Source organism: Hyperolius riggenbachi, chromosome 10 (genome assembly GCF_040937935.1).
Source record: "Hyperolius riggenbachi isolate aHypRig1 chromosome 10, aHypRig1.pri, whole genome shotgun sequence".
Taxonomy (NCBI): Eukaryota; Metazoa; Chordata; class Amphibia; order Anura; family Hyperoliidae; genus Hyperolius; species Hyperolius riggenbachi.
Window position 1 is genome coordinate 151026744 of NC_090655.1, and position 17655 is coordinate 151044398.

Here is a 17655-nt window from a genome sequence, read left to right on the forward strand (position 1 = left end):
GGATCGAACTACCCCAGCATTGAGATGAACGGCAACATTTATCTCAATGCATTAACCATTGATTGCATGAGCTCCATGGTCAATCAAAATTCCTGAGACACCATGTGTAAAGTCCAGCAGTTCCATATACCCCTATAGGGTTCAAACTGCAATGTGATGATGGAATGCGGCACACACGATGCCGGCAGTCGTCCACATAAACTGGGCCTTAGGTTGCCATACACTAGTCAATGGCCACCAGAATGAACATCTGATAGAACCCTCTCTGATGAAAAGGCTCCATTACCTGCTCACACAAAGATTTTAGCATGAAATCTATTGGATATCTACCTAGTGCTGCCACGCCTAAGTCGATTTATATAACGGTTCTGTATGTAACAACTTCTATAATACTATATACATAAAACGAATTGTGAATCATATCTAATGTTAAGCCTTGTGAAAATGAAAAGTATGTTTCTCAAGCACTATGCAACTTCTAGTTTTTTTGCACAACTCATAGGGCCCAATCCAATACATGTTTTCTCCTAACTTTTACCATCGGATATAATCATTCACCTTCTGTTTAAAATAACTTTTCATCCAAAACTGCATATTTACCTGTACATTTTTATTATTCATTGTATTTATAAAAGCACCAACATATTACGCAGCACTGGACAATAATATATATATATATATATATATATATATATATATATATATATATATATATATATATATATATATATATATATATATATATATATATATATATATATATATATATATATATATATATATATATATATATATATATATATATATATATATATATATATATATATAAATAAATTACCAAGGGGTGAGCAGCACAAACCAAATTTTTTTTTTTTTTATGCAATTCTATGCAAAGCATGCACGCAGCGCTGGAGGTCCCCAGACTTCATAAGAAATATATACCGTATATACTCGCATACAAGCCGAATTTTTGACCCCCAAAATGGGGGTCAAAAGTTGGGGGGTCGGCTTGTATGCGAGTCTTCCCTGGTGGTCTAGTGGTGGGTGGGTGGGTGGTCCGCGCCCCGCTCCCCCTTCCCCGCTCCCCCCCGGCCGCCGCTGCTAATACCTGTTTAGGCAGCGGCCGCTTCCTAATCCGCGTTCCTCTTCTTAAGTGTCTTCTCAGAGTATCACAGCAGCGCGCCCGGCGCTGCTGCTGTGACGATGCAGGGGGCAGGAAAGAGCGGTTCCCTTGGCAACGGCGATACATATCGCCGCTATAGGGAGCCGCGCTCTTTCCTGCACTGTACATCGTCACAGCAGCAGCGCCGGGCGCGCTGCTGTGATACTCTGAGAAGAAACTTAAGAAGAGGAACGCGGATTAGGAAGCGGCCGCTTCCTAAACAGGTAATAGCAGCAGCGGGGGGCGGGGGGGCGGAGCACTACCTACCTATGCTGGGCACTAAACTTGGCACTATACTGGCTAAACTGGGCACTATACTGGCTAAACTGGGCACTATACTAGCTAAACTGGGCACTATACTAGCTAAACTGGGCACTATACTGGCTAAACTGGGCACTATACTGGCTAAACTGGGCACTATACTGGCTAAACTGGGCACTATACTGGCTAAACTGGGCACTATACTGGCTAAACTGGGCACTATACTGGCTAAACTGGGCACTATACTAGCTAAACTGGGCACTATACTGGCTAAACTGGGCACTATACTAGCTAAACTGGGCACTATACTGGCTAAACTGGGCACTATACTGGCTAAACTGGGCACTATACTGGCTAAACTGGGCACTATACTAGCTAAACTGGGCACTATACTGGCTAAACTGGGCACTTTACTAGCTAAACTGGGCACTATACTGGCTAAACTGGGTACTTTACTAGCTAAACTGGGCACTATACTGGCTAAACTGGGCACTTTACTAGCTAAACTGGGCACTATACTAGCTAAACTGGGCACTATACTGGCTAAACTGGGCACTATACTGGCTAAACTGGGCACTATACTAGCTAAACTGGGCACTATACTGGCTAAACTGGGCACTATACTGGCTAAACTGGGCACTATACTGGCTAAACTGGGCACTATACTAGCTAAACTGGGCACTATACTGGCTAAACTGGGCACTTTACTAGCTAAACTGGGCACTATACTGGCTAAACTGGGCACTTTACTAGCTAAACTGGGCACTATACTAGCTAAACTGGGCACTATACTAGCTAAACTGGGCACTATACTAGCTAAACTGGGCACTATACTGGCTAAACTGGGCACTATACTGGCTAAACTGGGCACTATACTAGCTAAACTGGGCACTATACTAGCTAAACTGGGCACTATACTGGCTAAACTTGGCACTATACTAACTAAACTGGGCACTTTACTAGCCATACTGGGGCACTATACTAGCTAAACTGGGCACTATACTAGCTAAACTGAGGCACTACCTACCCATACTGGGCGCTATACTGGCTATACTGGGCACTATACTGGCAATACTGGGCACTTTACTAGCTATACTGGACACTACCTACCTATACTGGGCACTATACTAGCTATACTGGGACACACTGGGGGGCTGCACCAATCCAGCATTTCCTACCCCCGGCTTATATGGGGGTCAATCATTTTTCCCTGTTTTTTCAGGGAAAAGTTGGGGGGTCGGCTTATATGCGGGTCGGCTTATATGCGAGTATATACGGTAAGTACAGAGGGGCTGCAGCACACAACAGGAAAACAGTGACAGGGGCTCTTGGTTACGCTTTAACGCGCTTAAGCTCACCAACTGCGCCAAAGTGTCCCCAATCTGGTGAGTCCTACTCTACCATGCAAAATGCCAGTTTTTATAAGCATTTTAGTGGGAACTAAACCAAAAACCCTAAAATGTCAACTAGATGGGAAAAATTAAATTACCAAGGGGTGAGCAGCACAAACCAAATTTTTGGTTTGTGCTGCTCACCCCTTGGTAATTTATTTATAATTTTCCCCTGTGAGCCTGCATGACCACGCCCACCTCTAGCACAGTTAAGTATATAAATGAGTGCTTTGCACATGTTAAGAGAGTTCGTTTGGTAGCTAGGTGAAGGGTGAGGTGTTTTTAATTTCCTTTTTTCCCATCTAGTTGACATTTTAGGGTTTTTGGTTTAGTTCCCACTAGACTGCTTATAAAAACTGGCATTTTGCATGGTAGAGTAGGACTCACCAGATTGGGGACACTTTGGCGCAGTTGGTGAGCTTAAGCGCGTTAAAGCGTAACCAAGAGCCCCTGTCACTGTTTTCCTGTTGTGTGCTGCAGCCCCTCTGTACACACATATATATTATATATATATATATATATATATATATATATATATATATATATATATATATATATATATATATATATATATATATATATATATATATATATTTATATTTTGATACAAGAATGACAGACGTAACAAGGTCAAATGGAACAAAAGTTATACAAAGCAAACGGTACAAGATACAGGATCATGCGATTATGGGCAAGTTAGGTAGGCCCAGTAATACAAGTACAGGCTGTTATAGGAAAGGAGCACACAATCATGTATATAGACTACACTAGGGAAGGGAGGACCCTGCCAGAGGCTTTCAATAAACATTTTTGAAACTAAAATAACTTTTCCACACTCTGGAATAAAAAAAAGTGGTAGATTCAAAAGTACTGTCAATAGTATTTTCTTGCTTGCTGGTGGCTTAAAACGGATTTTATTTATAAGATGTAAAATATCCCTTAGGAAAAAGAAAAAAAAAAAAAACTTCGAAAAAGTGAATTGGACCATGCCCATTGTGAATTAAGAGGATGAGAAAGGAGAAAAATTAAAGTAGCCAGACTGTTACTAGAAAAAGTATTCTGGTGATGGACCTGACTAAATACATATATACAGTGGAGGAAATAATTATTTGACCCCTCACTGATTTTGTAAGTTTGTCCAATGACAAAGAAATGAAAAGTCTCAGAACAGTATCATTTCAATGGTAGGTTTATTTTAACAGTGGCAGATAGCACATCAAAAGGAAAATCGAAAAAATAACCTTAACCTGCCTGGCGTTCTATTAAGATCGCCAGGCAGGCTGCGGGAGGGGTTTTTTTTAATTAAAAAAAAAACTATTTCATGCAGCCAACTGAAAGTTGGCTGCATGAAAGCCCACTAGAGGGCGCTCCGGAGGCGTTCTTCCGATCGCCTCCGGCGCCCAGAATAAACAAGGAAGGCCGCAATGAGCAGCCTTCCTTGTTTTGCTTACATCGTCGCCATAGCGACGAGCGGAGTGACGTCATCGACGTCAGCCGACGTCCTGACGTCAGCCGCCTCCGATCCAGCCCTTAGCGCTGGCCGGAACTTTTTGTTCCGGCTACGCTGGGCTCAGGCGGCTGGGGGGACCCTCTTTCGCCGCTGCTCGCAGCGGATCGCCGCAGAGCGGCGGCGATCAGGCAGCACACGCGGCTGGCAAAGTGCCGGCTGCGTGTGCTGCTTTTTATTTGAGCCAAATCGGCCCAGCAGGGCCTGAGCGGCAGGCTCCGGCGGTACTGGACGAGCTGAGCTCGTCCAGACCGCCCAGCAGGTTAAATAAAAGATAGCAACTGATTTGCATTTCATTGAGTGAAATAAGTTTTTGAACCCTCTAACAATAAAAGACTTAATACTTCGTGGAAAAACCCTTGTTTGCAAGCACAGAGGTCAAACGTTTCTTGTAATTGATGACCAAGTTTGCACACATTTTAGGAGGAATGTTGGTCCACTCCTCTTTGCAGATCATCTCTAAATCCCTAAGGTTTCGAGGCTGTCTCTGTGCAACTCTGAGCTTGAGCTCCCTCCATAGATTTTCTATTGGATTAAGGTCTGGAGACTGACTAAGCCACTCCATGACCTTAATGTGCTTCTTCTTGAGCCACTCCTTTGTTGCCTTTGCTGTATGTTTTGGGTCATTGTCGTGCTGGAACACCCATCCACGACCCATTTTCAGTTTCCTGGCAGAGGGAAGGAGGTTGTCCTTCAGGATTTCACGATACATGGCTTCGTCCATGTTCCCGTTAATGCGATTAAGTTGTCCTGTGCCCCTAGCAGAAAAACACCCCCAAAGCAAAATGTTTCCACCCCCATGCTTGATGGTGGGGACGGTGTTTTGGGGGTCATAGGCAGCATTTTTCTTCCTCCAAACACAGCGAGTTGAGTTAATGCCAAAGAGCTCTATTTTGGTCTCATCAGACCACAGCACCTTCTCCCAGTCACTCACAGAATCATTCAGGTGTTCATTGGCAAACTTCAGACGGGCCTGCACATGTGCCTTCTTGAGCAGGGGGACCTTGCGAGCCCTGCAGGATTTTAACCAGCTGGGCGGTATGGACGAGCTCAGCTCGTCCATCACCGCCGGAGGCTGCCGCTCAGGCCCTGCTGGGCCGATTTGCGCCAAATAAAGAGCAGCACACGCAGCCGGCACTTTGCCAGCCGCGTGTGCTGCCCGATCGCCGCCGCCTCTGCGGCGATTCTCGCGAGCAGCGGCGAAAGAGGGTCCCCCCAGCCGCCTGAGCCCTGCGCAGCCGGAACAAAAAGTTCCGGCCAGCGCTAAGGGCTGGATCGGAGGCGTCTGACGTCAGGACGTCGGCTGACGTCCATGACGTCACTCCGCTCGTCGCTATGGCGACGGTGTAAGCAAAACAAGGAAGGCCGCTCATTGCGGCCTTCCTTGTTTATTCTGGGCGCCGGAGGCGATCGGAAGAACGCCTCCGGAGCGCCCTCTAGTGGGCTTTCATGCAGCCAACTTTCAGTTGGCTGCATGAAATAGTTTTTTTTTAATTTAAAAAAAACCCTCCCGCAGCCTCCCTGGCGATCTTATCAGAACGCCAGGGTGGTTAATCCATTGCGGTGTAATGTGCTTCCAATGGTTTTCTTGGTGACTGTGGTCCCTGCTAATTTGAGGTCATTCACTAACTCCTCCCGTGTAGTTTTAGGATGCTTTTTCACCTTTCTCAGAACCATTGACACCCCACGAGGTGAGATCTTGCGTGGAGCCCCAGAGCGAGGTCGATTGATGGTCATTTTGTGCTCCTTCCATTTTCGAACAATCGCACCAACAGTTGTCACCTTCTCTCCCAGCTTCTTGCTAATGGTTTTGTAGTCCATTCCAGCCTTGTGCAGGTCTACAATTTTGTCTCTGACATCCTTGGACAGCTCTTTGGTCTTTCCCATGTTGGAGAGTTTGGAGTCTGCTTGATTGATTCTGTGGACAGGTGTCTTTTATACAGGTGACTAGTTAAGACAGGTGTCCTTAATGAGGGTGACTAATTGAGTAGAAGTGTCTAACCACTCTGTGGGAGCCAGAACTCTTAATGGTTGGTAGGGGTTCAAAAACTTATTTCACTCAATGAAATGCAAACCAGTTGCTATCTTTTATTTAAGGCTATTTTTTCGATTTTCCTTTTGATGTGCTATCTGCCACTGTTTAAATAAACCTACCATTGAAATAATACTGTTCTGAGACTTCATTTCTTTGTCATTGGACAAACTTACAAAATCAGTGAGGGGTCAAATAATTATTTCCTCCACTGTATGCAATAAAGGAACAAGTCTTTTTTAACAGATAAGGCTAAATAAGGGATTTGGCTTTGGTCTAGAATATACGGCTCTAGTCATATGTATACTGTTATGTAATATGTTTGGTGGTCCGGATCAAACTAGTAATTCTATACAGTATAGGAGTCGTCAGCTCCTCCTCTATACACTTGAAAAATAATTAAAAACAAATAGGAGCTGATTGACAAGCCTTCTTGCGCAGAGAGAGAGAGAGAGAGAGAGAGAGAGAGAGAGAGAGAGAGAGAGAGAGAGAGAGAGAGAGAGAGAGAGAGAGAGAGAGAGAGAGAGAGAGAGAGAGAGAGAGAGAGAGGAAAGGAAACACACATGTTCCTATCCTCCCTGCACCAAAACAAATTGCTTTAAAGCGTTTATTTTGTTTTGTGAAGTGTACAAGACAAGAACATTCCTTGCTTTACTGTCCCAGAAATGGTCTACATGAAAAACTGTGCAATTCCAAACTAGCACAACACGAGAAGACTGTGAAGCGCACTCTCAAGGAATCCCAACACTACTAAATGCTAGGGTCACATGTCACCAGAACAGTAACAGTAGACCCAGCATAATGCAGTAGTGCCTTTATCTACCAGCAGGGTAACGCCATCACAGATATGGAAAACACCGGACAGCTGACTTACTGCTGGAAAAGCGGGCAACTTCTAGCGGACAATCATTCTCCTAGTTCATAGAATACCCAGATAGCTCATGGTGATCCAGTACTACCAAGATGCCGTCTCCACGGGGTGGCTGAAGTGCCTGAGGAGAATGCATTGAGACCCTTATGCTGCACTAAGCAGAAGGAAAATCATGTATTTGTTATCTGCTAAATGAGTAAGCATTAACTGCTAATTGTTTGTAAAACCTAAAGACCTGTACACATCCCAAGTGAACCCGAGGTGAGTGATATCGAGGCTGCCATATTGTTTCCTTTTAAACAATACCAGTTGCCTGGCAGCCCTGCTGATCTATTTGACTGCAGTAGTGTCTGAATAACACCAGAAACAAGCATGTAGCTAATCTTTTCAGTTCTGACAAGATTGTCAGAAACATCTAATCTGCTGCATGCTTGTTCAGGGTCTAGGGCTAGAAGTATTAGAGGCAGAGGATCAGCAGGATAGCCAGGCAACTGGTATTGCTTAAAAGTAAATAAATATGACAGCCTCCATCTAATTTTTACCTCGGGTTCACTTTAAGTCCGCTGAGACGGCTGATAACTATCATCTCAGCCAATAATCAGGCACGTGCGTACACCAGCCCCCGACACCCAAACCGCAAGCCATCCCCTGGCAGATTTACTTATTCCCCAGTGATGCCGATCACATTGCTCCCCCGCGTGACATCACAAACGTGCCGCTCTTCATCCCTCCACCGTCTACCTTCCCCACAAGCAACCTTTAAGGAAACCAGAGATTTGTTTAAAAAAAAATAGAAAAATGTACACTTCAAAAAGGGGATTGCGGACACAAAGTAAAAAAAAAAAAGGGTCATGGGGCGGCTGGAGACATGCTACTTTCTCAAGAGATGGCCCTGACCAGCCACCTCAGTTGATAACACTAGCAAGAGCACTGGTCTGTAGACTGATGACGTTCATCAGCTCTTCCATAATAATGCATCTAACTGTAAAAAGAGTGTTCCGACATCAGCCAGTCTTCTTGCAACACAACTGCAGAAGCCAAGAGTTTTTCTTCAAATCCCGTTTCCATATTTCTCCTTCAAATTTGCCCCCCCCCCCCCCCAAAAAAAAAATAAAATAAAATAAAAATAACACAAAACAATCACCTCCTAACTAAAAAAAAGGCTCTGTCCCAGCCAATTATTGGGTAGGATCAAATGATGGATTTCATTATGTAGAACTGTACATATTTGTATTTCTTCAAAAAGTTTCAGATCACCCCCACTCCTTTTTTTGTACCACAATAGTCTTTTCCCAGCAGACTGAAGTCTTCCAGAGACCCCTTCTGGTGACTATAAGCATTGGGAATTTGATTTCTGGCCCTGTCAAAGACACTCCCTTGCCTTCCAAAAGCACAGACTAGGATGTTCAGGACATTGCAAGCATCTTAGGACATGCCTAGAAAACACCTGGAACATCTTCACTGCTATCACCGAGGCAGCAGGATAGACTGCTGAAGAAAGAAGAGGGGAACTAGAGATCAGAAGGTGCATTTCTGAGACAGTGAATATGCTTTTTTTCCCTACAGATCTATTTTTATCTTTAGCACGGAGTTCAGCTGCAACACAAGAAGCCAACTCTCAGAGTCTTCATAGTGACTTGCAGAACTGACTAGAATATATTAATGTATAGATGTTATATCAGAAGATCAATTTGTCGTAGAAATGCAAGTTACATGCAGTACAGTATAAACCAAATTTACGAACACCTCCCTGAGCTGGACATCAAAGTATAATTTTGCCTTCTTAAAACAGAAGGTATTTGCAATAATGCAGCTTTATATGAGCAAATATGGTTTCCTATGATGCATCACTCCAAATGTGCAAATGATCTCTTTATGCCCCCTAGAAGCCAAACACATCCAGAACCATTGGTGTATAGCAAGTTCTCCCCAGCTTCTTTTAGCCAGGTGCTGCACCCGGCTAGTTTTGGTGAGCACCTGGCTGTCATCGGCTCAGCTACTCCTATGCTGTAAGAAGAATTGCGCACAGAACCACTGGCCCTGCATTCTCTCATATCGCCCCACCCCCAGCTACTTTTTAATGCCACCCGGCTACTATTTCATGCCACCCGGCTACTATTTCATGCCACCCAGCTGGAAAATTATTGGGAGTACACTGAAGCCTATAGCTTGCAAATGTTACAGAGTCGGTCACTATTCACCAGCAGTTCAGGATGTGAGCCTGGCTTTTAGAGGCGTAAAAAGATGATTTGCATATTCATGAGAGAAGCATCATGGGAAACCATACTTTCCCACAGTTTAAAGAAAACCTTAAGGGCTGGTGCACACCAAAACCCGCTAGCCGATCCGCAAAATGCTAGCAGATTTTTAAACGCTTTTTTTTATTTTTCTATGGCGTTTTGCGGATTGCTGCTGCGGTTTTCAGTATAGTAGATTTCATATATTGTTACAGTAAAGCTGTTACTGAACAGCTTCTGTAACAAAACCGCCTGCAAAACCGCTCTGAACAGGCGTTTTTCAGAGCGGTTTGCGTTTTTCCTATACTTAACACTGAGGCAGAAACGCATCCGAAATCCAAAAAATGCCTCACCCAGGCATTTTTCGTTTCTGCAAAACGCCTGCCGCTCTGGTGTGCACCACCCCATTGAGATACATTGACCAAGCAGATCCGCAGCCGCAAGCGGATCTGAAAACGCCCAAAAAGCCGCTCGGTGTGCACCAGCCCTAACAGAGGGATATGGATGTTTCCTTTTAAACAATGCCAGTTGCTTTTCAATCCTGCTCATCTCTTTGGTTGCAGTAGTGGCTGAATCACACACCTGAAAGCAGCATGCAGCTAATCCAGTCAGACTTGAGTCAGAGCACCTGATCTGCATACTTGTTCAGGGGCTGTAGCTAAATGTATTAGAGACACAGGATCAGCAGGAGAGTTTAAAAGTAAATATCCATATCCTTCTCAGCTTAGGTTCGCTGTAAGGCCGGCTTCACACTGTAGATTGGCGGTGCAGGGGCCACATCACCAAGAACAGGCCTTCAGGGATTACCGCGTTAGAAGTGTGAACTCCTCCATAGACTTTCATTAGACTGTGGTAAATTCACTGCACCGCCTCAGTGTGAAAGTGCCCTAACGATAGCAAAATTATATTATAGAAGGATATGGATATTTACTTTTAAAATACCAGTTACCAGTTGCCTGACTCTCCTGCCGATCCTGTGTCTCTAATACGTTTAGCTACAGCCCCTGAACAAGCATGCAGATCAGGTGCTCCACCACTCTAACCACCTTTGAAATCTTTAAAGGCTCCCTCAAAACCCACCTTTTCTGACAAGCATATTCTCTAGCTTAGGCCATGCACCCCTCAACCTCGCATTTACTCCTCACTAAATAACCCAATCACGTATTGCCTGTACATATACTTCCCCCACTTTGTTTCCACCCCATTCCTTTAGATTGTAAGCTCGCAAGGGCAGGGCTCTCACCCTTTTGTGTCATGGAATGTTATTTTAATTGCTTGCACTGTTGTACATTTTAGTCATGTTAAATTTGCTATTGTAATCACCACCTGTTCAGTATTTTGTACCAGTGTTCATATTTGATGTATATCATTGTATCATTATGCATCCATTGTTGGTTTTCTAACATTGTACAGCGCTACGGAATAGGTTGGCGCTTTATAAATAATTATATTTAGTATCAAGTTTAGTATTTTTAGGCTTTTTTTGACCCAATAAGCCCCTTATACTCTCCAAAGGTTTTGAATCACCATAAGCTTCCTGGGAACTCTAGTGGTCAAAAGTAAGCCTGATAAAAAAGATATGGGAGCTGTACAAATGTAAAGAAAAAAACCACAGGGACACCGGGAGCCCTTACAGTGTATTATCTTCGGATAAATGGTCAAACGAAAAAGACTACTACTACTCACAAGAGTAGGTTGCTTTAAAAGGTCCGTACACACGTCGTTGCCTCCAGTCCGGCGTGTGTACGGACCTTAAAGAGGTAACCACTCAGTCGCGCATGTGGGGAAGTGCCGTCCCCACTCGGTCTTTTCCTAGGATCGGTCGCCGCTCCTCAAATAATTCTTCACGTCAAAAGTGTCGTGAAGGCCCCACGTAGTGAGGTAATAAACCAGGATGTGGAAACAGTAGGAGGCGCCCTTGTGTTTGTATATACTTTCAAGGTATATCTATATATAAATATATAACTATATAACGATGTTCGCCTACCTTCTATATGGAGACTTCCAATTTTGTAAAAGATATAATTATTTTATTGGTAACAAGCACTTCAGTCTAAAGTGCTTGTTACCAGAAGTGCTTGTTACCAATAAAATAATTATATCTTTTACAAAATTGGAAGTCTCCCTATATAAGGAAGGCGAACATCGTTATATAGTTATATATTTATATATAGATATACCTTGAAATTATATCCAAACAAGGGTGCCTCCTACTGTTTCCATAGAGCTGCTAGAAGGGAAGAATTGAAGAAGCTCTCAATCACAGCAGATCATAATGGTTTCTGAAAATATCAAAGAGGATGCTCTGCCTGGCATAATACTACAGCAATAAAGGAGGTCAATGTCACCTTGATGGGTTCTAATGGAGCTGTTTTACAAACCTGTCATGCAGCATCCCCCAATAGTGAAAAAGGAGAGCTCTAGTCTTCCTCTAGTCTTGTTTGCTCCAGTAGGTAAAATAAATTCATCTGAGTCCTAAGAAGAGATAATTTATTAGGGATTCTCTAGTGTATAATTAAGCATACAAATTTACAGTTATCAAATTTTGATAAAAACACTATTCCCAGATAGAATAAAATTCTTTGCCCAGAAAATTGTTATTAAAAAAACAAAACAAACAAACAAAAAAAAAAAACAAAGATTCAACTATGCTACCAGTGTCAGAAGAGAAAAAAAAAAAAAGTTGATTCCAGTATATAATAATCAAGTGTCAACGGTTACGGCATTACTAAACCTTGCTCTCAGTACATTTGACTAAATAATAAAGAAAGAAAAAAAGGGTATGCACACAGACTTGTACACACACTAGACCGGGGGTGGGCAAACATTCAATTGTGGGCTGCAGTCCTCTTCTCCCTTCCTGCACAGATGCGAGTGGCGCATAATACACGCCGGCTAAGTGGAAGCCGGCCCCTCACCCAATGTCCAGGAAAACAGCAGTGTCCCATGACACGCTGGCATGTACTATGGTGGGTCACATGACACCGCTGTGGAGATAGCAGCTGTAAACTGCAGTACTATATCTAACTGGAGGCGAACAATGTAGAATAAAGGTTTATGGTATATCCACTATTATTTATTTATTAATTTATTGTATTTATAAAGCGCCAACATATTACGCAGCGCTGGACAATAAACACTACAAAACCTTTGTAGGTATCCTACCTCGGGGATGCTGCGATCTGGACAGAGGATCGTGGAGATCGGGATAAAATTCAAATAGTTTTCAAAGAGGACCTGAACTCTTGCATAGGACTGAAGGAAAACAGAGAAATGCACCCTGAATGTATTTAGAGAGGGAATTCGAGTATTAAAACAAAAAAAAGTATTTGGTGTGAGGAATGCCCTATAAGCAATAGGAAAGGAACACAATTATGCAATGAGTAAAAGTTCACCTCAGATCCACTAATTCCCCCTCATTTGTATCTAATCACAAGTTGTAATTTGATCCTCTCCTGTGTCACATGACTGGATATGGCAGATAAGCCCATTTGAAAGCACAGGCTGTAAACAATATGTCTGCTTCCATGAATCAGAAAGTGGAAACTGAGCAAATTTATTTTAGGATGTGTATCAGCTGTAACAAAGTGCAACTATTAGCCATACTATGCCAGGGAAAAAAAAAAAAAAAGTCATTTAAGTAGATACTTACTTGCTCTACTTGCATAACAGATGTATTGCACTGTCCACGTTTTGATTTCAATGTATTTTATATAGTGAACTGGCCAGAATTCTGTCCATGGCAGGGGCCATCTTGGGTCCCACAGGTTTCAGCATCCGCCTCACCCCCTCGCATCTCCTCTCCGCACTATTACAGAGCTTAGCGGGTAGTAATAAAGGCAGTGGGCGCAGATTCATCTGCTCATGGTGGCACTGGAGTTCCCGTCTATACACTCTGCAATAACGCCGGTGGTAGCGCAGAGTGTATAAACAGGAACTCCAGCATGTGGAACCCTATGGAGGAGAGTCTGAGCGCACTGCTTTTACTCCTCCCTGCTTTGCTGAGTAATAGTGCGGGGAGGAGATGGGGGGGGGGGACATGGCAGGAGTGCAGAGAGGGGCACACAACAGGAGGGTGGCCAAGGACAGTGACAGAGGAAAGCTTCCGGCCCCGTCCCTGCGTCCTAGTAGCTGCAAGTTACCAAAAAAGAAGGTGGCCAATCAGAGAGGAACGGAGGTGAGGGACAGAGGCTTCAGCCAATCAGGTTTGATTAGCATGCATTACAACTTCTCTTCTGTGCCCAAGCATACGATAAAAGAGCTTGGGGGTATGGGGACTAATCTATTTAAAAAAAAAAAGTGAAATTGATTTTAAACTTTTGAATTGCCTTGTTAGGAACTTTTTTTTTTACTTAACAGTTTGTAATAGAGAATTGATGATGGATGTTATGCCTGACAGTCTTTAAAGGTTATTATGCTGCTGTATATCTTTTAGAGCAGAGAGGAGTTCTGAGTTTAGGTCCACTTTAATATTAGCACTTGACAGCTGTAAACTGCGATTGGGCGGTTTCCAATTAGCTGGCTTGCGTCATTATGCATCAATCATAACTGTGCAGGAAGAGAGAAGGAATACGGCCCTCTTTTGGCAGGCCAGATCCTGCCCCCAAGCCATAGTTTGCCCAACGATGTACTAGGTAGGACCTGGCTAAGGCAACCATCTGGGCTGTGGAGTCGGAGACATTAAAAGAGTACAGACTCCTAACAAATTTCAACTTTAGTTAAAAGAAAAAATTATAACTTATTGTATTTATCAGGTAAAAGTCATAATAAATAACTTTTATATACATTAATAGAAGTGATTTCTCCAAATTAGGGACATGTATACTTTTTGCAGCATTATAAACCAGTTGGGACAGAGAAGCTCTTGTATATGATCAGAGGGCCCATGTGGTGGGGAAGAGAACGCGAGAAGCCTCTTGTACCTAAGTAAATAACATTTTTTCGGACTATAGGACACCTTTTCTCCCTCAAAGGTAGGTGTGTGTGTGTGTGTGTGTGTGTGTGTGTGTGTGTGTGTGTGTGTGTGTGTGTGTGTGTGTGTGTGTGTGTGTGTGTGTGTGTGTGTGAGGGGGGGGGGCGGGGAGGGGGGGGGGGGGGGGGGGGGGGGGGGGGGAGTCTGCGACTTATAATGCGAATGTACAGGTCAGTAAGTGGAGAGTCTACAGCACACACAGCCGGAGCACTTACCTATCTAGCCGGCATATTCCAATTTCTCTCCTCTTCGTCTCCAGCCACAGAACAGGTCCCCGCTGCTCCTAATCCTCTTATTATTTTGTATTTATATAGTGCCAACATCTTCTGCAGCACTATACAGAATAAATTGTCTTGCCACTTAACTGTCCCTCAGAGGGGCTTACAATCTAATCCCTACAATAATCCTATGTTTATTTTGTGTATGTATCGCAGTCTAGTACTGATTTAGGGGGAAGCCAATTAACTTATCTGGGAGAACATACAAACTCCGTGCAGATAGTGCCCTGGTTGGAATGTGAACGAGGGAGCCAGCGTTGCAAGGCAAAAGTGCTAACCACTATGCCACTGTGCTCTTATGCGTCCTTCTGTTCAAGCAGGCAGCTCTGCCGGTATGAGCCAATCAGATTCTAGCCACTCATTTTACTCTGCTAGTAGTTTCGATGCTACTGCAGGCGGGACAAAGGAAGTAGAGCTCCTACTGATTCTTAACCAGTGGCGAGTCGTCAGCCAATCACCACAGAGGACATTCACATGCTCCATCCAATGGTAACCCATTGAGTTCCACTCAAACTAGGAAGCAACTGTAACAATGTGCTGGTCACTATCTACAGGAATATCCAATAAGTTCACTAGCTCTAAATAGGCTGAGGCCCCATTCACACTTAGAAGCGCAAAACGCCTGTGATTTTTTTGCCGGCGTTTTGTGGGAGTGATTTTTCTGCGATTTTCACGCGGGGGGGGGGGGGGGGGGGGGGGAAATCACTGGACAGTGCAGCGATTTCTCCACGATCACGTTTAGAACTTCTATAGCACTGAAACGCAATCAACGGGAAATTGCATGAAAATGGTGCAGGCTACATGTTTGCGTTTCGCGTTTTTGGGCGATTTGCTGCGATTAGTGCAAATTGCCAAGTAAGATCGGGCCCATAGGGTTTTATTACACTAGCACTTTCAAAAGCGCGAGCGTTTTGCCGAAATCGCTGGCAAAGCGCTCAAGTGTGAATGGGGCCTTAGGCCACGTTCACATTTGCAGACGCTGACGGCCTTGCTTACGGAACGCAACCAGTGTTCTCCCCAGGCTTAATTAGGTGGGCGGGCCGCCCGGGTGTTTTGAAACCCCGCCCGCCTGTTGGTATGCACCTCCGTAGCTAGCAAATGTCACTGCTGTAATCTGCAGGCAGGAGCGCCCCATAGCCTGCTATCAATCAGCGCTCGGCTGGGGCACTGTAGCAAAAGCCATCGCTTTACAGTGCAGGAGCGCTCCTCTGCCTGGGTGACCTCACCTTCCTAGTGGAGCTGCGATTGGCTGGGCGGGTTGTAAGGGGCGGTACTTGGGCAGCACGATCAGACAAAGCAGCCGTCGGAATACACATCCTGGCAGGCTAATGCTGTGTGACTTGAGGCTGGGGAGAGAGCCTGGGGCTGCAGGCAGACTCTCACTCCCCAGCAAATACGGACATTGTGTTTCCTCTGCCCTGGGCTGGCTGCATGAATGTCAGCAGCCAGTCCCTCTCCAGGCAGCTCCGAGGCTGACTCGCATGATCAGGCAGGGCACGGAGTTCTGCCGCCCCGCCCCCTTTTTCCCGGCTGCTTGACTTCAACACACAAGCTCTTCTGATGCGGAGGGGAGAAGTTGTAAACTCTGCAGATAAGTAATGATCTCCCTTCCACTGGATGAGATCTCTGCTATTGTCCTCTAACCAGCAGGAGCACTTTTAATCTGATTTTTCAGCTTGTGAGAGGACAGGGAGCTGTCAAGCTAGGGGACCTGATAAACCAAACATGACTGCATTGACCTGCAATTTAGATTAGCTGACTTGAAGGGGATGGATGGAGGCTGCTGCTGACTCGTTTCTGTTTTAACCCCTTATTATTATTATTTGGTATTTATATAGCTCTAACATCTTCTGCAGTGCTGTACAGAGTATATTGTCTTGTCATTTAACTGTCCCTCAGAGGGGTTCACAATCTAATCCCTACCATAGCCATATGTCTGTGTATGTATCATGAAGTGTTTTTTGTAGTCTCGGGCCAATTTAGGGGGGAGCCAATTAACTTATCTGTGTGTTTTTAGGGTGTGGAGGAACCCGGAGTGCCCGGAGGAAACCCACACAGACACTGAGAGAACATACAAACTCCTTGTAGATAGTGCCCTGGCTGGGATTCAAACGGGGGACCCAGCGCTGCAAGGAAAGAGTGCTAACCACTACACCACCGTGATGCCCAAACCAGTCTCCCCATGAAATGCAACTGTAACACCTATTTGTAGTGTTCTTCCCAGGCTCTTTAAGACAGATGCTTCACCTGGCTAATTTTGAGGAGCACCTGCCTTGACTCCTCATTCTCCTCCTTATACTGTAAGCAGAGTTGCATCAGCCTTGCATTCCCCCCTCGCAGCTCGCATACCACCCGGGCTACTTTTTCATGCCACCCGGCTGGAAAAAATTTCTGGGGAGAACACTGCAACGCATACAAATGCACGCCATCCGCGTTTGTATGCGTTGCGTGGCTGATCCCATTCACTGAAGTGAATGGGTCAGCTGCGCGTTTCAGCAAAAAATGCGTGCAGCATGCGTTCCCGGACCGGAATGGTCCGGAACGTAAGCAGTGTGAACATCAGACAGCACAGTCTATGCACCGTCTGATGTCGTGCGTGTCTGCCTCCTGCACGCGTTCCCGAAACGTGGATGGGAACGCGTGCAGTGGACTTCTGATGTCAGTTTGTTATTAGAGCAGGTGTGGATGTGTGCATGTTAATAAGGAGCCCTCCATGTTGTATACCATTTGCTTTAAAGTGGACCTGAACTCTAGCACAGCACAAAAGGAAAACAGAGAAACGCACCCTGTATGTATTTAGAGAGTTTAGCATGTTTAATTCCCCCTCATTTGTGTCTAATCACAAGTTGTAATTTGATCTCTCCCGTGTCACTTGACTTCCTAATGGCAAAAAAAAAAAAAAAAATTGGCAGATTTGTATAGCGCTTTTCTGTCGGACTCCAAT

General features: G+C 44.5%; 1 protein-coding gene and 1 non-coding gene across 2 annotated transcripts in view; both read right to left on the bottom strand.

The window, feature by feature from the left end:
• LOC137536577 (mitochondrial import inner membrane translocase subunit Tim23) overlaps nt 1-17655 on the bottom strand; it is a 48257-nt gene that overhangs the window by 26363 nt on the left and 4239 nt on the right. Inside the window, exon 3 of the mRNA XM_068258825.1 lies at nt 11843-11936. Coding sequence (XP_068114926.1) covers nt 11843-11936 — 94 coding nt within the window. The remainder of the gene's footprint in view (nt 1-11842; nt 11937-17655) is intronic.
• LOC137537386 (small nucleolar RNA SNORA74) lies at nt 7035-7234 on the bottom strand. Its single transcript, XR_011024621.1, has one exon. It is a non-coding gene; the product is annotated as a small nucleolar RNA SNORA74 (small nucleolar RNA).